Source organism: Eucalyptus grandis, chromosome 9 (assembly GCF_016545825.1).
Source record: "Eucalyptus grandis isolate ANBG69807.140 chromosome 9, ASM1654582v1, whole genome shotgun sequence".
In the NCBI taxonomy this organism is placed as follows: domain Eukaryota; kingdom Viridiplantae; phylum Streptophyta; class Magnoliopsida; order Myrtales; family Myrtaceae; genus Eucalyptus; species Eucalyptus grandis.
This window is the reverse complement of record NC_052620.1, coordinates 9168510-9191466: the sequence shown is the minus strand read 5'-3', so window position 1 is coordinate 9191466 and position 22957 is coordinate 9168510. Positions and strand designations below refer to the sequence as shown.

At 39.6% G+C, this 22957-nt stretch overlaps 3 protein-coding genes across 4 annotated transcripts; all 3 read right to left on the bottom strand.

Annotated features, from left to right (window-relative positions):
- Positions 1-5998: 5998 nt before the first annotated feature.
- Positions 5999-10892, bottom strand: LOC104418244 (bifunctional aspartate aminotransferase and glutamate/aspartate-prephenate aminotransferase). Its single transcript, XM_039301774.1, has 10 exons — positions 10777-10892; positions 10030-10220; positions 9852-9945; positions 9610-9713; positions 8057-8305; positions 7850-7963; positions 7610-7693; positions 6839-7009; positions 6595-6708; positions 5999-6392 (listed from the first exon to the last, which is right to left on the bottom strand). The coding sequence occupies exons 1-10, from the start codon at positions 10784-10786 to the stop codon at positions 6252-6254; spliced, it is 1272 nt and encodes a 423-aa protein (XP_039157708.1). The 5' UTR covers positions 10787-10892; the 3' UTR covers positions 5999-6251.
- A 1658-nt stretch (positions 10893-12550) lies between these two features.
- LOC104418243 (bifunctional aspartate aminotransferase and glutamate/aspartate-prephenate aminotransferase) lies at positions 12551-17768 on the bottom strand. Its single transcript, XM_010029521.3, is given in 11 exon segments — positions 12551-12975; positions 13180-13293; positions 13425-13595; positions 13942-14025; positions 14185-14298; positions 14387-14436; positions 14439-14634; positions 15859-15962; positions 16105-16198; positions 16281-16518; positions 17479-17768. Coding segments are annotated over 11 exon segments (1449 nt in total). The 5' UTR covers positions 17622-17768; the 3' UTR covers positions 12551-12834.
- Positions 17769-18938: 1170 nt separating this feature from the next.
- Positions 18939-22729, bottom strand: LOC104418242 (trafficking protein particle complex subunit 12). Of its 2 annotated transcripts, none has more exons than XM_010029520.3 (2): positions 21548-22729; positions 18939-19342 (listed from the first exon to the last, which is right to left on the bottom strand). In XM_010029520.3, exon 1 carries the CDS (start codon positions 22681-22683, stop codon positions 21550-21552), a length of 1134 nt encoding a protein of 377 aa, XP_010027822.1. In that variant the 5' UTR covers positions 22684-22729; the 3' UTR covers positions 18939-19342; positions 21548-21549. The 2 variants fall into 2 exon arrangements, with proteins under 2 accessions (XP_010027822.1, XP_010027820.1); XM_010029518.3 differs by having other exon boundaries at positions 18939-19707; positions 21548-22727.
- Between the last annotated feature and the right edge of the window lie 228 nt (positions 22730-22957).

The following is a 22957-nucleotide window of genomic DNA, read 5'->3' as shown; positions in this document are numbered from 1 at the left end:
TATAGTCCCTAAATTTTAACCCCATGTACAATGTCGTTCATAAACTTTAATTTGAACAATATAGTCCCTAACCTTTTGGTACACATCCAATTAAGTCTCTAATCTATAACCCTTGAATATTTTCATATGTATCAAAGTTTAGAGACCATATTAGACAAATTCAAGTTCAAAAATAACATCGTACATTAAACATTTGACATCCCTAGATTAACTCATTCAAGATATCATCCGCTTTGGTTTATCCCATTCTTAGTATTGCTCTAACCTAAACATGCTTAACTTTGGGATTCCAAAGCTAAGCTTTGCCAATATGTTAAAAGGTGCTTCTATGAGTTAATTTCAATTTATATACATATTCTAAAATCGTCATCTCCCTGATTAGTGCACAATTCGGTTCATTCTAGTTCCATTCGCCATCCTAGAAGCTTGCCAAGAGCAATTCCTTATCCAATCCCTATCCTCATCCTCATTGAATTTGGTCATTACAGACCCATCAGTTTTCACATGATTCGTCTCTAAAATCCCAAGATTAACTTATTCGAGATATCATGCGATTCGGCTTGTCTCATTTCAAGTCTCACTATTTTATCTTTTGACATACTTTTCTAGGTCGTCCATCTTGGTAGTACTCTAACTTGAAGATGTTTAATTTTGGAATTCCAAAGCTAAACATTGACGCTATATCAAAGGGCACATCCATTAGTCAATTCCAATTCCAATTTTCACACACACACATACACATATATATGTTCCAAAATCACTCTCCATGTTTAATCATAGTTTGATTCATTCTTGCTTTATTCACCATTTTAGAAATCTACCAAGAAATGCTTTTTACCCAAGGCATTTGGCCTCGGTGATCACTCCTCACCTTTATCATACCGAGTTGTTACAAAGTTAAAGTTTGAGAACTACATTAAACAAATTAAAAATCAAGAATTTTATTGCATATTGGGCCAAAGTTCCAAAGTTTACGAATCATTTGTGTATTTTATCCTTTGAGATTTTTTTTTTAATAAAAAGTCGATGGATTATATTGAAAAAATTGAATGTTTAGGGATTGAATTAAATACTTAATGATAGTTCAAGAAACACTTTAAACAAATTCAAACCCTAAAGATGACGTAGTGCATCAGATCAAAATATAAGGACTATTTGTGTAATTTACATCTATACAAGAAAAACTTTTTCACAACTCATTCACATGCTTTGGAGAATATGAAGAAGGGATAGCTAAGAGTGAAATCCATTTCCACGGCCTAGGCACATTACAAATGTATGTTGTCCCCGACAATCCTCGTTCTGTAAATTATGGAAAGATTTGTCAATGACAATATAATAAATGCGCACATACGGTGTCACAGATGCACTTGCTGATCCCAGGCTAGACAATTGGAATAAAAATTTGGTTAATTTAGTCACTCACTGTTTATCGCACTGGTCTTAATATTTTTGGCATCACTCTTTTTTTTAATCATTTTCTTCCAATATCCTCTGCCTGACTTCGTGAACTTGAAGAACTGATAGCTTTTTTTTTTTTTTTTAAAGGCAAAATGCTATTATTTTCCAGCTTCGCTCAATTATTTACTACTAGGTTATTCGATAATATCAGTGTTTACCGATATATCTTGATTGGACAAATCGAAAGAGATGGACTCAATTGGCACGAAAATAAAATTAAAAATAAAATTAAAGGACCAAACTGCACAAACAGTAAAACATAAATAACCTAACATAAATAACCAAAGTCTTATAAGCTAGTTCAGGACTCCCTCCCTAGGCGATGTGGACAGAAAAGATCCTCACTATGACCCCACAACATAAACCTTACAAACTAGTTCAAGACTCTCTCCCTAAACGATGTGGGATAAGAGAGGGACCCCTTCCTTGCGCATGTCCAGGGATCAAGGCGCTAACGCACCGCCATCCCTCCTCCCTGCGCACCGTCGCTCGGGCCGTCACAGATGAGCGATGCACCCGACGGTTAATTGTGAGCTTCTTATATGTGGAGGAAGCTCTGCTGATGAACCATAACAAAAGCCACAGAAGAACAGAGAATGATCAGAAACTCTAGAGCCACTTTCATTCACCAAAAGCACAGTAGTTAAAACTCACACCTGACGATTCAAGGTCGACAAAGGACAACAGGAGAAACGAAACCACGTAAGATTATACTTACTATGTAATAATACACCCGTACTACTATCATTCTCCAAAAAATCAGGCCAACGAGAATGCCACTAGTCGACTTTAAGTGTAGTCAGAACGCCTGAATATAGAGACTTCGAACACAACACGGTTTTTCTCAACCAGTTCGAACACGCAAGCATCTCCTCTGCGCAAAAAAGTCTCCCTTGCAAACATGAGCCAACCTCCAGAAAATCTCCCACTGCCATACCTCTCTGAATGCTTGAATAACTTCACTGACCATGATCGATTCATACACTTCAGCGTCACAAACCGAGGGCTTTTGCTGATATGACTCCGCATAAATCCGGCAGGTACATTCTATAGCATGTATTTGATGAACCAGAATTAGCCTTGACAAATTGAATTGAAGCCATGGATATTGACACAACATGGCAAATATTCTCAGGAGGAAACACGGGGAAAAAATTCAAACATAAAAACATGTATTGTATGCAATTTTCATGTGCAATTAGGTCATGCAAAGTCTCACCACACTGCAATATCTCAGACAACTGGGAGACATCTCGATTACAAATGTTGGGTACACTGATCTGAACTTCCTGGCCATTTTGAGAGCAGGAGGACTTAGCCCTTTCGATCCATAAAAAACGGAGCTTGCTCTCCTCTCAGAGTTTCTGGTAACGCCTGCAAATGATCATAATAGACATGGTGAACATCCATCATGTTCTGAGATGAGAGACTGTATTCGTGTACTACAGTTCAGAGATGAACAAGCATATGAACTGATTCTCATGAACAGATTGATAAGAGTTCAACACGTACTCCTTTCAATTGCAAAATCTCTCCTTGAGGACATTGTAGTAGAGTCAAAGAACAAACAAGGCAAGAAGTAAAATTTCAAAGGCTGCAAAAGGAGAACTCACGAGAAGAAAATGACATAAGTGAAACTGATCATTCTTGATTACAGTACACACCTTCATGGTTTTTTGAAGAACAAATCAGAGGTTTGTTCTTCTTTGAACTTGAGAACTCTCTGCCTCTCGATCGAGAGCGTGTACATATTAGATGCTTATGGGAATTGTTAGTATCTTCACCAGCTAGACCCAAACTCGCCTCCCCAGAAGCCCGTTTTGCTTTTTCACTCGTAATTTGACTTGGCCAACATTCCTCCGAGATTTTAACTGAGATGTCATCAGTTTCTTCCTTCTTGGGCAGGCGAAATTCATATTCAGCTTTTGATTTTGGACAAATTGCAGGATATTCAATTTCCAATGAACTTGTATCGAAAATTACAACTTGGAAGATGGAATCCCATTCATATCTAAAGAGTATCAATTGACCAGGAACAATAGAGTAATAATCTACGAACTTTAGCCATCCTTTCCCAAGCAAAACCCTGCCATCATTCCGTTCTAATTGTACTGGCCAAATTTCACCGTTTGGAACCTTAAGAAACACTAAGCTTGAGAGGTCATTTCCATGTTTTTGCAAGAACTTCTTTGGCATCCCCTGTTCAAACACTTCAAATTTAGTAACTAGAGGGGGAAAAAGATTAAATGCATCAGGCACACACACATACTCCTGTAAAACATAATTGAAAGGCAACAAATAATCTGAGGCTCGGTATTCCCATGAGAATGTAATAAAATATCCTAATTTCCTCCAAATAATTTGACAATAGGAAATTGCGACCATGCAAGTACATAGCATAGTGAAACACTGGAGAACCTTATTTAGCACTCTCACAAGAAATTTTGGAATTTAGATAGTGAACAAGTAATTGTCATGGCTCCATTTCAGGCCCCCCACAAAAAATTCTACGACTCCTTTGGCAATTTTATGAATCAGGCATGCAAATGCAATCACCCATGTTCAGAAACTCTCTGAGACTCTTGTCAAACAGGGAACTAGATCGTGATAAGAAATACCCACGTCACCCAAATAGAGTAACCTGAGTTGCATGCATCCGGGAAAATAGTCGGGCCGAAGGCTTGAATACCAGTGTTATCCAAACGGGGAAAATAACGAAAAAGAAATACCGAAATACCTCCATATTCCGGCCCCACTTTTTGCTTAAATTCAAATTACAACAGAAGATGCTTCAGTAGATGATTCGCACATGACAAACAATAGCTTGAATTATGTTCCCATTCACAAGAAAATGCTCCTTAGTTGAGCCTCGGTCCTGGTAAACAAGTATCATTTCTAGTACAAAATTCAACCTAACTAGGAAAAAGGAAAAAAACTCCAGGAACTAGTCAAATTCCGTGCGGGTTTCAATCCAAGGACTGGTCTAGAGAGACTAGTCACTGAAAAACGGAAGTACTTTCCTGCAACTGAACCTCCTTGCATGAACGCATTTCGCTCACTTCGGTCACACAAAAATGTCAGGTCAGCCGCACGATCAGCCAGAAAGAAAGACCCTCGACGGTAAAGATATACAGCGGGTGGGAAAAGCAGAATGACATAGAAAAAAATTCAAGAACCACTTGTTTGGGGGGTGGGGTGGGCGCGTTATTACGGGCTTTCCGTCCGGAAGGGCATCGGAGGAGAGCATGATCTTGAAGAAATGAGGTGACTTGGGCGGTTCAAAGCCCTTCCGGCGAGCGGACGTCATCCTGTTGTGAGAGAAGAGCTCCTTTCAAGGTCTCATGCACTCGACTTTGTCTCGCCTGCTTCTCGGGTCGCGTCGTGCATTCCTGTGGCGGGTCATCAGTGTGTTCATCGGCCAGAGCAACGAAACCATCGCATTCTGGTCCAACTTCCATCTGGGTGAGAGGAGAAGAATTCCCTGTAAACGGTGACAGGTGGAAGCCATGCCTCAGGTTGGTTTTCTTCCCGGCAAAAGGCGATGCTCGAGTGGCGATGTTGCTCCTGCTCTCATACGTGCAATGCTGAATTCGAATGCGTCGTCAAGCTTTTCCTCCTCCTGCGAACAACGATTTAAATTCTAAAATTTAGTCACGAAAGTGCAATATATTCCTAAAATTTTCAAATACAATTATATCTTAAAACTTGTCATGAATGTACAATTGAATCATAAAATTTTCACAAAATGCAATTAACGGATGGACTTAATTGGATCAATCTGATAAGTTTTAAAATTTGAATGCACTTGTTTTAAAATTCTAGAACTTAATTGCACCTTCATAACAAATTTGAGAATTTAACTATACTTTTTAAAAGTTTTATGACTCAATTATACGTTCTCGGTGAATTTTAGAACTCCTGGTGCACTTATCCCAAAAATGTTACGTAGACTATGAATAACAAGTTGACGCAGCCATTGAAGAGTCAGCTAAGGGCAATTGTTCAGACGTTGATTGAGAAAACAATTGCAATTAGCGATGCATGATCTTATATGATACAAGGATTGTATCTCATAAGCATTGCATTCAATTTCTATAATTTAGCAATGATCAAAACTTGAAAAGACAAGCAAAGCGCGGCTAAACAAGATAAAGAGTAACTAGAATCTTGACAATCACCTTCACTCACCATCGCCATAGCACAGTTCTTTTAAGCACATTTCAGTTCTCAGATCCATTGGTTGTCCGAAAGAGATAAAGCAAGAACTCCATATGATAATGTGTAGCTTATAATAATGCTGATATCACTCTCCAAAATGATGGCAAGCATTCCGGTGGTAAGACTCCGCTCAGGCAGAACTCCCGAAAATAATACTGATACCGTTCCTTTTAGGGACTTTTCACTGCAATTTTTTTTTTCTCTTTTTGTTATCATTTATGTTAGAAAGACAGTTCAATATGAATAGCTATCATTTTATTCCCGCGTAAACTAGGAAACTGCTATGGATGCATTGTTAGAAATCAAGAGTGAGATAAAATTTGGGATAAAAATGCCACTAGTACCAATTACGACATATTCTTCTAGAATGAAATGTGATGATACACTTCAAGAGAGGATGTATCTTATATCTGCATCTAAATCATTCCTTCCATCATTGCTGTTTTAATTCACAAAACAAGGGGAGACAACAACAATTATATTACGACAACAGAGTCTACTCAATCAGATGATTGCGATGGGAAGTACAGCAGTGCAAGTTGTCCCAAAATGTTGCGGAAACTATGTCATCATCAAACCGGGACAGAAGGTCTCAATGTGAGGAGTGCTTTCTTAATCCTCCTGAAAGCCTCCTGTAGAGTCGCGAGGGAAGAGGCATAAGAGATGCGGATGCAAGTGTCATCCCCACATGCACCCCCCGGGAGCAACGCAACCTATACAAAATAGAATTGAGAAAATTTCCCAAAGTCAGTCGGAAGCGACACTATGATTCGCTATGATGCTATTTCTACTCAGCTTTTCAGATGTCAACATTTTCGTGAGGGGCAATGTAGGAATTCGGTACAAACATCTGCAGGAGTGTTCTTCTTTTCCTGCATCTAGAGGAAGATAGACAAGTGCTTCAATGATCAATACCTGGGCCCTGTCAAGCAGGTATCGACAAAGTGACTCCGAGCCATTGATTACACTGAAGCCTTCAACTTCAGCTCCATAGTAACAACTTAAGTCGATGAAAAGATAGAAGGCTCCCTGCATATAGAAGCACATGGAATACAAAATTTCAATGAAAAGTGATTAGAAACGGCAAAACAGTGAAGGCCAGAGGAAGACTGAACAAGAATGATTAGTCTGTATGCCAGATCAACGTCTGATTTAGTACCTGAGGTTCTGAATACTTCACACCCTCCAGTTCCCCAAAGCTTTTAACCAAGAAATCTCGCCGTTCCCTAAAAGCTTTTACCATAGTCTCGACGGTTTCGCCTCCAGCATATCCCATTGACAAAGCAGCAAGTGCGGCCTTTTGAGCTATGCTACTGGCACTTGAAGTAAACTGCTTTGTCAAACAAAATTCAGCCATTCGTGTAGTGCTGATAGATAGTGCCAGACAAAGAACTGGGCAATTTCAATCAGTAAGCAATCACTTCAAAAATTTGTGCTACACAAATTGGCTAACACCTTAACAACTTGCATCATCCCAAGTCTACTTCAACATGTTGGTTACTTATGTAACTGATGATCGTTTTGGTTACTTATGCCCCATCAAACGAAGAATTTTCCATATTGGACTTCAATTTCGTTTTAAAAGCCACGTTGGAGCCAAAATTTATATTAATTACGAAGGATGAATCCCTGGAAAGTTCACTCAAATGAGCGGGTTTTCACCAATTTGGCACTTAAATGATCCAAAAAAAAAAAAAAAAAAAAAAAATTATAGCATTTAAGTAAGTGCCATATGAAAGTTATGATACTTGTGGCGTTCTTATCCCCGAGTGACAGAAGCCAATGCCCTTACTATGATACAAATTTCATCAACATAAAATTTCCTCTCTGCAAGTTTGATTCCAATCAACTCCTAGGCAACCTCCATTGACAGCTTCAACAGTTCACACTGTTTCTTTCTATAAAATTAGATATTGATGCTGCACTATACCTGGCTCTGGATCTTTGCACAAGCTGAAATGAAGTGTTTCGGACCAGCAATATAACCAAGCCTCCAGCCAGTCATTGCGAACGCCTATAGATTTTCCAACATTTTAAAATCAGATACTTTAAAGGGTGTGTGGTAGAATATATGCTAGCAAAGAAGCAAAAACTAGATGAAAATGATAAATTTTATGAGATTGAAATTTAGGAGGCAATTAGTTCTCGAGAAGGAAAGGTTTCGAATTACCTTAGAAAACCCATTGACAGTGAGTGTCCTCTCCCACATGCCTGGCAAAGATGCAAAACTTGTATGCGCAGCTGGGGCATATATAATGTGTTCATATATTTCATCAGACAGTACCTGAAGAGTTTGCCACGGAATTTTTCCAAAACTGGTCAACTCAATCAAACATACAAAAGAAGCACAAAGGAAGTCTTAGTCTGCTTCTAATACCAAAAGTCTGGGATGCTTCGCAACAATTTTAGCAATCTCTTCGAGTAATTTTTTGGGGTACACAGACCCTGTTGGATTTGACGGAGAACAAAGAATCAGAAGCCTGGATTTCTCAGTAAGCGTGGCTTCGAGAAGCTTATAGTCCATCAAGAAATTCCCAGAGATGCTTGTCGGAACAATAACAGGTGTGGTGTCAGCAAGCCGTGCTATTTCTGGGTAACTCACCCAAAAGGGAGCTGGAATTATAACCTGGGACAAGAATGTGGTCCATAATACGCAAGGGAAAAGCACAAATCCATATTTAGAAGAACAGCACTTAAAGTTCCTACAAAAGGCATTAGGCGAGGAAATTTCATGCAAGTGGGAAAGTTCAGATGACTTTATTTAAGAGAGAGAAAACAATACAGATGCCAAAAAACGATTTACCCATGGACAAGGATGAAAGAAATGGTAAGAATGATCAATATGATATAAGGAGAAAGGCTAACGAAACCAATGCATTGGCCAAGACAATAGCAGTGGGGTCTTCATAAGGGAGAATAGGGAGAATAACTGCGGCAAGTCTGAGATTGACAGGCAAAATTACAAAGCAAAAAGTTGAGTATTGCCGAAGGTTTAGACTAACAGAATGCATGTACATTAGATCAAAACTGAATGAGAAGCTGCTTAGACTGGATGACTGAATAGAAGGGTTTTGATGCCTGAGTGATACAAGATATGTATCTGGAGGATGGTTAGGTCCGGATTGGGGAAATTCTCTCTCGAACTTCACTAGAGAAACTAATAAGATCGATCCCTTCACACTCACCATTTTCAACTATTGAACTTCAGAGTTTGCATGCCTTTTACTTATTACGAACATATAGCCATTACCTTTAAATGCAATTTCAAAATGAAAGTATAAATGAATTCATTACCTGCAAAATAGATCTATGTCAAGACCACAATTTCACATCCTTCTAGAGCATTGCTTATATTAATAAACAAAAACCCAATGGTATCCCCCATAGAACTGCGAGGATATTAGAATTAAAGTAGGCCAAATGAAATTCCTAAAGCATGGAACTTCCCTGCCCGGCCATTCATGACATACTCTATCATAGGCTGTGACCAAATTAAGTGTCTTGGGGAGGATGAATACGCGATCAAGCGAGATTTAATACAAAGAGTTTATAATTCAATAACAGCAGTTGATAATAAAAGTATGGAATTATATCTTCAGCTAGATTCATAACAAACTACAAAGCTACATGACCAAGATGTCATTACTCAGCACAACTTCACAGATGTAAAGTCATGTGACCTATCAGAAAAAGTTGCATCAAACAAGAAGTGGCTTAAAGCTGCTTTCAACTGCTAATTTACTTCAAAAGTTCAAATTTTATCATAGATGCCAACAATGGGCAAAATTGCCTCTTTCAGTGTTTATAACTTATGGAATTGGAATTAAAACAAGGAAATAACTGAACATGTATCATAATAAATAAATAAATAAATAAATAAATAAATAAATAAATAATCACTGGAATGATTTCCATAAGCAACGGGCAGACCTCATCTCCTGGAGAACAGACCGCCAAAACTGCCTGAAGAATGCTCTGTTTGGCACCATTACTAACAACAACCTGATCTGGTGTATATGAGATGCCATTCTCCTCTAAAAAAGACATAGAAAGCATGAATAAGCAAAGCAATAACCAGTAATTGTCATAACTAAATGACCTGCACAGGACTTATGTCAACCCACTGATCAGTCCTCTCAGATGGCAATGAACTGAGAAACAAAGAGAAAAACCTTTTAGCTTCTGACAGATCGCTGTGCGGAGTTCCAATGTGCCGGCATTTGATGTATATTTTGTATAGCCTTCCCGAATAGCATTAATTCCAGCCTTAGAAACGAAAGTGAAAGAAACTAATATCAGTTCACTCGGTCTTATATATATCAGATAATTAAGGCACCCGGAGCATTTTACCTCTGCTATGACAGAAGGTGTATCAAAATCAGGTTCTCCAGCTGCTAACATAATAACAGGTACACCAGCTTTTAAAAGATCAGTCGCCTGGTCAAGTATAGCCAATGTTTTACAAGGCTTCACAGCATCTACCCTTGAACTCAGAGTGAGGTCAACATCCATTTGTCCTGGACCACCTTGTGCTTTCACCACTGCAGTTATTTAAGGCAGCTGAATTTCCTTAGTATTATCTTCGGCTTTGGCAAGTGAAAAGGATCATCAGCAGTGAAATCTAGCAACCCAACTAAAATAAGGCGAGATGAAAGTTTTCAATAGTCAATATACTGCTTAAACAGCAGTAGAGAACCTCCATCACCCACAAACCGCAACAAAATGCATGACATACGTTATCACATCGACACCATTTAAACGCTGGTCATGCAACTTTTGGGTGAACAAACAGCATAAATTACAATATGCTCTTTCTTTTCCTACAAATTCCCTATTACTCTTTACTTCCTTCTTTCACTCGTAGGCTCATAGTGATCAACCCGAGGCCATGTATAAGCCATAACTCACATGACATCACCAATTTCGTTCCCAAACACAACCCCCCGGGGCCTCGCCACGACTTAACTGCCATCGCATCCGATATCTAGCAAACTAATATGTGAATGAACTAACCCACTTGACTGGAACCCTCTGCCAACAACAAAACAATACGAATCCCACTAAAAACTTTGAACCTTTTAAGCAGTCAACGCATACTCCAAATCATTTAACACGAGCATCAAACCAACTTCGAGACAGAACAGGAGCCGATATGGGTTTCCCCACCGACCCATCATCGGAACTCGAAATTTCCCAGCGAAAGCTACAAGCAGAAGAAGGAATTTGGACGTACCTGAGGGGAGAGAAACTGGAAGGGAAGGAAAGAAAACTTGGGAGGCGCTGTCGCTGCTTCGGATGCGCGTGAGAGACTGTGAAAAGCCACTGTCAGGGAGCACCAGCACTATTGGCTAAGCAACGTGGAGTCATCCTCCTGGAGAGCCGGCTTCTATTTTATGCCGTTAGAAAGTCACATCCCAAAACTTTAAAATTCATGGGCAAAAAGGAGACCCATTTTGGAGTTGAAGTAGTTTATTCGAGAGGAGCTGGGACTAATCACCATTAAATTGCTAATCGAAATTTCCTTTGCCTAAGATGAATTTGAGTATAGGGTGGTCTTGAACTCCAATGCCTGCAACCATGTGTTAGGAGAGAGTATGTTACAGATTTTCAACTGTGAGACACTTTTAAGCAAAATATCGAAAGGTAATTTTTCATGAAGCAACCAATTGTTTAGTTTGTATATTTGTATATCCCACGTATGTCACGTGCAAACTAGTTCTTAGGAATGATTTGAAGGTATGCTTAGCTTCATCTAATGTGTTACGAATGTTATCTATCTTTGCATTTAAGCGGAGTTGGGTAGAAATTAAAACTTGAGAATCGGATCGATGGGAAAAGATCTGGTTCTAGGTTTTAAAATATGCATGATTGGTTTTAGATTCCAAAAATTGGAGAACCTATCCGAGTGGAACCAAGAATCGAGACCTTGAAATTTGGAATAAGTCTTCGTGTTTTTCTTGTTCTATATCTTTGTATAATCTCACAACATTTCATAGTATCCAATGATGAGTGGGTAATCTAAAATTACTAGTCTCAATTTTTATTTCCGACGATAAAATTTCATAATTTTTTTTGTGTCTGAATATGAATTGTAATCACTAGATTGTTTATTAAAGATTATGATTTACTGCAATCATTTAATTAATAATACATATATAACCTAGGGAGACCTTGGATTTGATCTTGAAAATTATGAAAAGATAGGTTCCAAGTTCCTAAGTACTTAGGTGAAACTTGGACAAAACGTAAAACCGCTTACACCTATTATTATTGTCATATGTTTGATTTGTATGACCATCATTGGTATGATTTGATTATATATACAAATCTAGATTTCAAAAATTGAGGAATTTGTTTCAACAAGTAAATTTTGGATGAAATTTGCACGAAATCTAGAATCATCACTCTTATCGTATATTTACCATCATTGATATGATTTGATTATATATATATATACACACGCTTTTAGTCTCGCTTGAATTAGGGAAGTAAAAGGAACCACAATTTTTATTTCTGCTAAAAATCAAAATGAGATATTGGGCTTCGCTTATTTCACTAAAAATGAAAATTTTAAATAATATTTTTTTTGAAATCCTCATTGATATCTCTGAACATTTTCATTAACGGTGATAAGTAATATCTAAACATTTTTGTCACAAAAATGGCTTCCATTTATTCATTTTTATAAATGACGAAAGTAATCATTTTTTTTTTTTTTGTCAAATAAGCTGAATGAAAAATTTAACCTTGCCCATAATAAAGGTACGGATGACAAAGGCCGGGATTGGACACGATGCACGGCAACTGTTTTCTCCTCTCTTTTTCGGATTTTCCATTGAAAAGTCCATTCCTTGAAGTATCAAGAGGTGAATAAAACTTCAAACAGTAAAATGTCACTTATGAGTGATAAATTTGAAATAACAATGTACATGGACATTTTCTTTTGGAACGAAATGCGATTATACACTTAAGAGATAATATATCTTAAATCTGCATCTAATCATGCCTCTTATCTTTACTAATTATGATTAAGAAAACAAGTAGAGACGACAACAAATGGATTACGGCAACGAAGTCTATCTGACCAAATGATTATGACAGGAAGTACAACAGCAGCAGCTACTTCATGTAAATGCTGTGACAACTCTGCGATCATCACACCGGCACAGCAGGCCTCAGCGCGACAAGTGCTTTCTTAATCCTCTCGAAAGCCTCTTTTAGAGTCGGGAGAGAAGCGGCATAGGAGATGCGGATGCAAGAGTCGTCCCCAAATGCGCCCCCTGGGACCAACGCGACCTATACAAAATGGTGCTCAGAAAGTTACCCAAAAGTTAATCGGAAACGGCACCAGGATGTTATATCTTATCAGCATTTCAGATGTTAACATTTTGGAGAGGGGCGACATAGGAATCCGGTACAAACACATCTGCAAGAGTGTTTCTTTTTTTTGGCCCCCCCGGCAACTAGAGGAAGATAAACGAGCACTTGAATGATCCATACCTGGGCTTTGTCAAGCAGGTATCGGCAAAGTGACTCTGAGCTGTCGATTGCTCCGAAGCCTTCAATTTCAACTCCATAGTAACAGCTGAAGTCGATGAAAAGATAGAAGGCTCCCTGCACATAGAAGCAAGTGGAATATGGGATTGCAACGAAAAGTGATGAGAAACAGCAAAACAGAGTAAGGACAGAGGAAGACTGGAGAGGAATGATTAGTTGGTATGCCAGGTCAATCTCAGATTTAGTACCTGAGGTTCTGAAATCTTCACACCCTCCATTTCCCCAAAGCCTTTAACCAAATAATCTCGCCGTTCCCTAAAAGCTTTCACCATATTTTTGACAGTTTCACCTCCAGCATATCCCATTGACAAAGCAGCAACTCCAGCCTTTTGAGATATGCTACTGGCACCAGAAGTGAACTGCAAGAATGCAAAACGTATTCATCCATCCGCCCCATGCTGATAGATAGTGCCAGACACAAAACTCAGGGAACTTTGAATCAGGAAGCAATCACTTCAAAAGGTTGTGTTACACAAATTGGCCATCATCTTAACCACTTGCTTCGTACCAATGTTAAGTTTGCTTCAACTTACTAGGTTTCAGAAACCAATGGTCTCTCTCTGTGACATTAAGTTCTTCATTGACATAAAATTTCCTCTCTACCAAGTTTAATTCTCATCAACTCCTAGACAACCTCTATTGACAGCTTCATCAATTGCTGTGGTTCTTTCTATGACAAATTAGATTTTTGATGCTGCCCTGTACCTGGCTCTGAATCTTTGCACAAGCTGAAATGAAGTGTTTTGGACCAGCGACATAACCAAGCCTCCAGCCAGTCATTGCGAATGCCTATACAAATTCCAACATTTTAAAATTAGATACTTTTATAAGGGCATGTAGTAGAATATATCCTAGCTTAGAAGCAAAAACTAGATGAAAAAGAAAACTTTATATGAAATTGAAATTTAGGAGGCGATTAGTTCTTGAGAAGGAAAGGGTTCTGATTACCTTAGAAAACCCGTTCACGGTGAATGTCCTTTCCCACATGCCTGGCAAAGATGCAAAACTTGTATGCGTAGCTGGGGCATACATAATGTGCTCATATATTTCATCGGACATAACCTGAAAAGATTGCATGGAATTTTTCAATATATTGTCAATTCAAACATTAGTAAGGAGCACGAATGAAATCTTAGTCGGTTTCCAATACCAGAAGCCTAGGATGCTTTGCAACAATCTTAGCGATCTCTTCAAGTACTTTTTGGGGTACACGGAACCTGTTGGATTTGATGGAGAACAAAGTAGCAGAAGCCTGGATTTCTCAGTAATCGAGCGTTCAAGAAGCTTAGGGTCCATCAAGAAATTCTCAGAGATGCTTGTTGGAACAATAACAGGTGTGGCATCAGCAAGCCTTGCGATTTCAGGGTAACTCACCCAATAGGGAGCAGGAATTATAACCTGGGACATGAATAGTGGTTTGTAAATACACAAGGGAAGAACACAAAACTGTATTTAGAAAAACAGCACTTAACATTCCTCCAAGAAACACTATGCAAATAAATGATTTAATTATGGACAAGGACGAAAGAAATGGTTAGAATGACCAACATCATTTAAGGGGCAAGATTAATGAAACCAATACATTGGCCAAGATAAGAGCGAAGGGGACTTCATAACCAAATAATTGTGGCAAGACTAAAAGTGACAGGCAAAATTCCAAAGCAAAAGCTGAGTGTGGCAGAAGGATTAGATTAACACAATGCACGTACATTGGATCAGAATTGAATGGCTAGCTGCCTAGACTGAATTTTTGAAAAGAACGATTTTGAGGCCTTACTGATACCAGATGTGTATCTGTAAGATGGCTACATCTGGATTGGGGAAATTCTCTTGCTCTAACTTCACTAGAGAAATCAATAAGATTGATCCTTTCATACTCACAACCTTCAAATTTTGAACTTCAGAGTTTACACACCTTTTTGTTGTGATGAAGCCACTGCCAATATCCTCTTTCCATAACCTTTTATTGCAATTTTAAAATGAAATTACATATGAATTCATCACTTGCTGCCCCACAACAAACGAGATCTATGCCAAGGCCACAATTCACATCCTCTTAGAATATAGTTTATACCAACAAACAAAAACCCAACAATATCTAAAACTTCTCATAGAACTGCAAAGATATTTGAAGTAAAATGGGCCATATCACATGCCTAAAGCATGCAGCAGCCTTCCATGCCCGGCCCTTCATGACATACTCCATCATAGGTTGAGATCAAATGAAGTGTCTTCAAGAAGACAAAAAGGTGACAGGAGCAAGACTCAGGAAAAAGATATTTTAATTCAATTACAGCATGTGATAACAAGAGTGTGGAATTGTTTTATTCAGTCAGATGCATAACAAACTACTAACACTTTATGACCAAAATGCCTCACTCATTACAACTTCACAGATATAAAGTCATGTCACCTATCAGAAGACATTGCATCAAACAAGAAGCGGCTTAAAGCTGCTTTCAACTGCTAATTTACTCCTTAGGTTCAAATATATCATAGGCAAAATTGCCTCGCTTCAGCATAGATGACTTTTGGAGTTGGAATTAAAACAAGGAAATAACTGAATATGTATCATGATGAAAAAAATTTCACTGGCATGATTTCTTTAAGCAATGGGCAGACCTCATCTCCCGGAGAACAGACAGCCAAAACTGCCTGAAAAATGCTTTGTTTGGCTCCATTACTAACAACAATCTGATCTGGTGTATATGAGATCCCATTCTCCTCTAGAAAACAGACATAGAAAGCATTAATAAGCAAGCAATAAACAATAATTGTCATAACTAAATGTTCTACACAGGACTTGATGTCAATCCATTGATCAGTCCTTTTAGACGGTGATGGAGTGAGTAACAACAAGAGAAAAACCTTTTAGCTTCTGACAGATTGCTGTGCGGAGTTCCAATGTGCCTGTATTTGGTGTGTATCTTGTATAACCTTCCCGGATAGCATTAATTCCAGCCTGTGGAACAAAAGTGAAAGAAGCTAATAATAATTCACTCAATCATACAGATCAGATAGTCAAGAGACCTGAAAATTTTTACCTCTGCTATGACAGCAGGTGTATCAAAATCAGGTTCTCCAGCTGCTAATGCAATAACAGGAACACCAGCTCTTGCAAGAGCAGCCGCCTGGTCAGTTATAGCAACCGTTTTCGAAGGCTTCACAGAATTCACCCTTGGACTCAGGGTGAGGTCAATGTCCATTTGTCCTGGACCAGCTTGTGCTTTCACCACTGCAGTTATTCTAGGCAACTGCAATTCCTTCGTATTATCTACAGATCTGGCAAGTGACAAGGATCATTAGCAGTGAAATCCAACAACCCCCGACTGAACTATGGCAAGACGAAAGTTTTCAAGAGTCAATGCACTGCTTAAACAGCAATAGAGAGCCTTTCTTTTGCAAACCGCGACAAAATACATATCATACATCACCATCATATTGACACCGGTTAAGTGCTGGTCATGCAACTTTTGGTTAACAAACATTAATGATTATCATCTACTCTCTTTTTCTTACAAACTCCCCCTTCATCTTTTCTTTTACTAGCAAGATCATGATGATCAACTATGGATAAGCGATGACTACCCTGATATCAACCATTTCCATCTCCCCCTGCCACGATTTAATTGTCATTGTGGCCAACACCAAGCTAACCAATACGCGAATGAGTTAACCCATCTGCCCCAGCAATTTGAAAATCCAGAGCCACACATCTGGACATCTCTGCTGGGGACTACGCAATACAATTCCCATTAAAAAAAATTCAATTTTCTCAAGCAGTCAACGTATTCTCATATTCGCAGAAGGAGATCCAGGACCAACCCTGAAGAAAATCAAAAATCACACAAAGACACAAAGGTTACGAGGTTCGGCAATGTGCCTACGTCCTCAGACAAAGCCTTCGTTCTCTTCTTTTTTGTTATTTTTGTTGTGTGGAGCATCTGCCATTGTTCAACCATATGTACAAAGAAGGTTTCTACAACTAAGGAAACAAACAACCAGAACAAAAGACAGAAAAAGGAAGAGATCCCAGAATTATAGGATTACAATATTAACAAATCTCCTTTCTTAAGATAGGAGAGAAAATCACGCCAACAAACCCACAATCATACAACACAAGGATCACATCCACTTCGCTACAGAACAGAAGGTGATTGCGTTTCTGCACAAACCCAGAAGCAGAAAAACTCGAAACGCCCCCAGCGAAAACAAGCAGCAAAAGGAACGGACTTGACTTACCTGCGGGAGAAACTGGAAGGGAAGGAGACGAGCTTGGAGGCGCCGCCCCAGCTGGAGCGGCTAAACCCGAGACACCGCTGGTTGAGAAGACCGCGAGACTGGGAAAGGCCAGTGCCAGAGGGAGCACCTGCAGTGGTGGCCATGATAAGTTGCTGGTGGGGTTCTGCTCGAGCTTTGCGCCAAGTGCAGTTGGTGGATTCGTCAGCAAATGTCAAAGGGCGGGCATCGCCTTTTTATGGCCTTTCGCTCGTGAAGAATTTGGTGGAGGGGTTGGTGGGAAAGCCGGGCACCAAGAGAGGGTTTGTTGTGGGGCGCTATTCAAGGTGCCAACTCCCCCGTTGTCTTCCATATCGTCTCGGACACTCTCCTTCCCGGGGGGGTCGACACCGATGTTGACCGCCCGGACATCATCGGTCTGAGGTTACCCGTCTTGGAAATCTACGGTCTGGATTCGAGTAGATGTGTGTCTCGGCCGGCCACGTTCTTCATAGTAATGAGGATAAAATTATTTGATGAGAATGTAAGATAAAAGTAAATATGACTTTTAATATTTATAATATAAAATTTATTTTTTTCCGAATAACAAACATCTAAATTTAATAAAATAAAAATAATATTTGAATTATAATATAAAAATATAAATTATCAAAAAATAACAATAATTTTGTTTTTATTTGTATATTCGAATTTCTTTCTATCTCATAATATAAATTCATTATATATTCATATACATATTTACCATTTATAGTTATTACATATTTTAGTATTATAGGTTTATTAGAATAGTGTACTATTTAATAAAGTTTTATTAGAGAATGATGAAGGGGAAAAAGAAAAAAAGAGGGAAAATGATACAAAAAAAATAAGTAAATAAAGATGAAGTAGGTATAAGCGTAATTTTTAGGTCCATTTACACTAATATGCTCCTTATATCAATATAATAGACATGATAGAATGTGAAAATATCTATCTTTATTATTTTGATTCATCAAATAATGAATAGGACTAGAGTTTATATTATATCTTATCCAAGTCTTGTTCTAACTAGAAATTTAGACTACCAAACGTAGTCTAAGAGTTCATTTTGCATTTGACGACGACTGATGAGTAGGTGAGATTGACCAGTTTGCATTACATTTTAGTTGGTGAGCGACCGGTTTACTTTACATGGGACTTTCTGCTTCGCCAACTTGGGAATGGTCTAAACGCCAGTCCTGCCGTAGCTTCTCACATTCAATGCAAATGGATTAAAAGAACAATTCTTGTTAGAAACCCAGGAGTCTTAACTTTCTAACAAACCACTTTGACCACACGTTTCAATGCAGCAGCTCAAATTTTAAGTGCTCATTTCATGACCTACTACAAGTAGACAGAGAGAGCAAATAAGAGGTCCGTCCATTTCTTACGCATTATTGTTGCGAACAACACAGGGACAGACATCAGCCTCAACCCGACCTCCAAAACGAATGTCGGTGCTCTTCTCCTTAAGCTTGACCCGAAAGAGCGACGGTAGGTAAAGTATAATCAATGTGAAAAGGTACAATTTAAAGGAGAACTCATGTTTGTTACTCCATTCAAATGAAATCTAGAGAAAGCCTGCGCATTAAGGCGGGAGCACTCTTCCTCTGTACATGCCGTCTAAAATGCTACTTTTGCAGCGACTACTCTACTTAAGATCCTCAAAAAAAGTCTTCACCGTGAATTTTGCTCTAGTCTAGGTGCACATTTACACTGGATAAAACATTTTCATGCCAATTCATCCGCATGCTATAGAGAAGGTGAAGAAGGGAGAGATAAAAGAGTGAAATCCATTTTCGCGGTCTGTGCACATTGCATACATATGTTGTCATCAACAATCCTTGTTCTGCAGATTATCGAAAAGATTGTCAGCAACAATAAAAAAAAAAAAATGAGCTCAAACAATGTCACTTATGTACTTGCTGATCCCATGCTAGTAACATCCAACCAAAATGTTCCTTGACTCAGCCATCGAACTTTTCTTGAAAATCACTATCGTCAATATAGACAGTCTACAACATGTGGAAATCACACCATTCCCCCAAAAGTTGGAGGCAGTGACTGCTAGCGGCAAGGTAACTTTGTTTTCCAATGCACGACACCCCCTTTAGTTTTCAGCTTTTCCGCCACATTGATATTATCCAAACATCCTCTTTTAAGTGCTTGCCATTTGCATTGTTACCCAAAAAGATTTTCTTTCTGCTGCTTTCCCTGCAACCGAAATATTCAACATATATAAAACACAGAAGAACAGCAGAAAAATATAGATTAAAGGCCATCAAACATAGAGGAAGAAGCTCATAACCCTATCGGTCAATAAGGGATGAAACAACCAAACACTCCATGACTTGAATTGGTGCATGTGCATTGCAAATAGCAGAACCACTTGAAACAGAAAACCAGTCATTTTAAGTAGTTGCTAATAGTCAACATCAACTTGCTTTTACCAGCAAACTTTGCAAGCTTTAAAGATCTGAAGTCAAGCCAAAATTTCTAGGATGACCAGGAAGTTATTCAAAATTAGGTCCTAGAAGACTTAACTTCTACTTTCTTAGGACATGGCACGCAATTGTAGAGCAGGTTTCTAATAAATTAGTTTGTAAAATAACTCGTGAAGAAAGCGTCAGGTTTAAGACGAAAAGAATTTGGTAGTTGTTCTAATCACAGAATTCAAGGCGAACATGCCATTGGCTTGCAACTCCACAAAACTAAGGAGTATTTGGCAATATGTCAACATTTGTATGCCATTAAGCACCTTCACAGAATGAAGAGGCAAGACTAGATTGACAATAAATGACTTATCTCTAATTCCAGTGTAAAGAAGATACACAAATTGTATACTTCATTCGTTAAGGTAGTTATTTAATTTTCCTAAGCAATTGTTCATACTGAAACTCTGAAGCAACAGCTGGTGTAAAAGGATGTTTAGGGACTGTTTAAACAGAAGCAAAACTCAGTCCCTCTGATGGAGAGAAACAAAGCTAAGCAAATCCAGAGACACATTCAACAATTACCAGTAGAAATGCTGACAAATGCAATTCCAAGGAACTTATGGACAACATATAAGATCTGGGTCAGCTAGACCAGCAACTAGATGCCCTGGACAAAATCTATGGAGTGTGGATTTTCTGTAACATCACTCCTCTTACCTATCTGACTAGTGAAGGAAAGAATGGAAAGGTTTGATGTGCACCTTGGAGGGAGAAAGATTGTCAGCCTATGCAGGCTTCATCTTCTGGATTTTCTAACTTAACACATTGATAATCAACATTAAATTTCTCTACAAGACAAAGATGTTCAAGACTACTGGAATTCTATAAGGAAAGAATGACAAAGGCATCATATTTACCCACTCTACAATAATAACAACAGCAAACCAAGCTTTATCCAACTTAGTGTGGTCTAATAATGCTTAATTTAGTCAATCCCTCATCCAAGATCCAAAGTGCAGTTCCTCCATGTAACACACATTTACATCTAGTCTATTATGGTCAAACAAGCTTGTGGAGCACTACACGTTTATAACTTAGGTTAGATAAGGTCATTCTTTCGCCCAAACTCCATACTAATATTGATATGGAGTCTATAACATAAAGTGTATATGGAGTACCTAATCCTTAACCTAAATTATACTCCCCGACCAATTCCTTAAGCAATACACGTAGGGGAGAAGTGCAACATGGAGACACGACAAGGTACCTGATCTATATTTAAGTCAGCAAGGACATCATGGAGTCCTACATCGGGAAGAAGCACAACATGAAGACACAAGGGACTCCATCTATTTCATGGAACCATATTCTAGACAATGACAGTTCTACCAAGGGATTAGAGATGTGCAAACAAAACAATCATTCTATAGCTACCATATACATATGGCAATCATATCCACATTATCATTAGCATAGAGCCAATGTAGACGATACACTACAGTATTCAACTCCATTCCCTTTTCTCAGAAGAAAAAAAGCCAAACATATTCAGATAATCATTCAATGAAATCGATGACATTAGTAAGCAAACTGTTGTATGACAGTGAAAGAGAAAGTACCATCAAATCCTGGTACACGATGAATCAAAATCATCTGGAGCCACTCGCGCAATCCAAGTGCTCAAAGTCTTCTTAATATCCGAATGATTGACATATGCCAACTCATACATACTACACAGATTCACCACCACAGACTCATTCAAGGCAAAGGTAGGAACCCTTTCAAGCGCGTTCTCCAACACCTTAATTGAATCCGACAAGTCCCTCAAATACATCAAACAAAGCGCCTTATTGTTGATCGCCACCACATCCGAATCATCTCTTTCAATACACTCCTCATACTCCCTCACAGCCGACACATAATCCTTCCCCACCAAATACAACATGGCCTTATTTCTATTCACAAGATTCTTCAGCTCAACCTCACTCAGTGACCCACGACCCTTCCCTTCGCTCGCCATCCCCTCGATCTGCTTAAACGAGCTCTTCGCGCCCTCCAGATCCCCGATCTGCATCTGAATATACCCCAACCTCGACACCAGAACCGGGTCCTCCGAATAACCCCTCCTGAACATATCCCTGATCAAATCCAAGCACACACTGAACTCCTTATAACTCAAATGATTACCCACAATGCTATTCATCACCAAAACCTCCCTCCTCCTCCAAGCCCTCACCGACTCGTCCTCCTCGGACGAACCCTTGTTCCTTCTCTCCTCCAATTTCCCTCTGACGAAATCCAGAAGCGCGTAGAACCGATCCAACCCCTCCTGGCGGCTGCCCAACTTGATCGGGATCACGCAGTTCAGCCACCGGAGGCAGAAGGGCACCATCGAGCCGGACCGGCCCGGGTAGATTTGTGGGTAGGACTCGTACTTGTACTCGGGGGACTCGAGATCCTGGAGGGACTCGAGCTCGGCGGAGGCGTCGGCGAAGCGGCGGAGCTTGGCGAGGGCGAGGGCGTTGTAGGAGAGGTAGGCGAGGTGGTCGTGGGGGTGGCGGAGGAGGGAGAGGGACCGGGCGCGGGCGACCTTGTCGAGGACGGATCGCCATGAGCCGCGGCTGGCGAGGTCCTCGAGGGACGCGAGCTCGTGGGCGAGGTCGTCCAGGGACGAGAAGGAGGCGGACGGGTTGGTCAACGGGTCGCCGATCGGGGGCGGCGGCGGCGGCGGCGGCGAGGTCGGAGGTTCTTCCATGGCTTCCCTTCTTCCCCAAGTAGTTTTTTCGAGTCCTCTCTCCTCTACCCACGCAGCAGGCGAAAGAGGGCGGAGAGGGAAAACGGGTCGGGTCGGTCTCCAGGGACCGGCTATTCCGGTTCCGGATCTTCTTAATTCGGGCCTTTCGGTTCGAGTCGGGTCGGTCGGCCTTTAAAAAATATAAAAAATCTCCCCTTCTCTTCCGCCGGGCGCTTGTCTTTTCGCTTTCCTCTCCCGCAGCCGCGCCCCACCCTCGAGTTTCGTCCGGCATTGA

Coding starts and splice junctions, on each gene's coding strand:
- LOC104418244 (XM_039301774.1), bottom strand. Junction 7,964..8,056: donor CGAAGCATCCCAGACTTTTG/GTATTAGAAGCA, acceptor CAAACTCTTCAG/GTACTGTCTGATGAAATATA. Junction 7,010..7,609: donor GTGCAAAGATCCAGAGCCAG/GTATAGTGCAGC, acceptor TTGACAAAGCAG/TTTACTTCAAGTGCCAGTAG.
- LOC104418242 (XM_010029520.3), bottom strand. CDS start 22,683: ATGGAAGAACCTCCGACCTCGCCGCCGCCGCCGCCGCCGCCCCCGATC.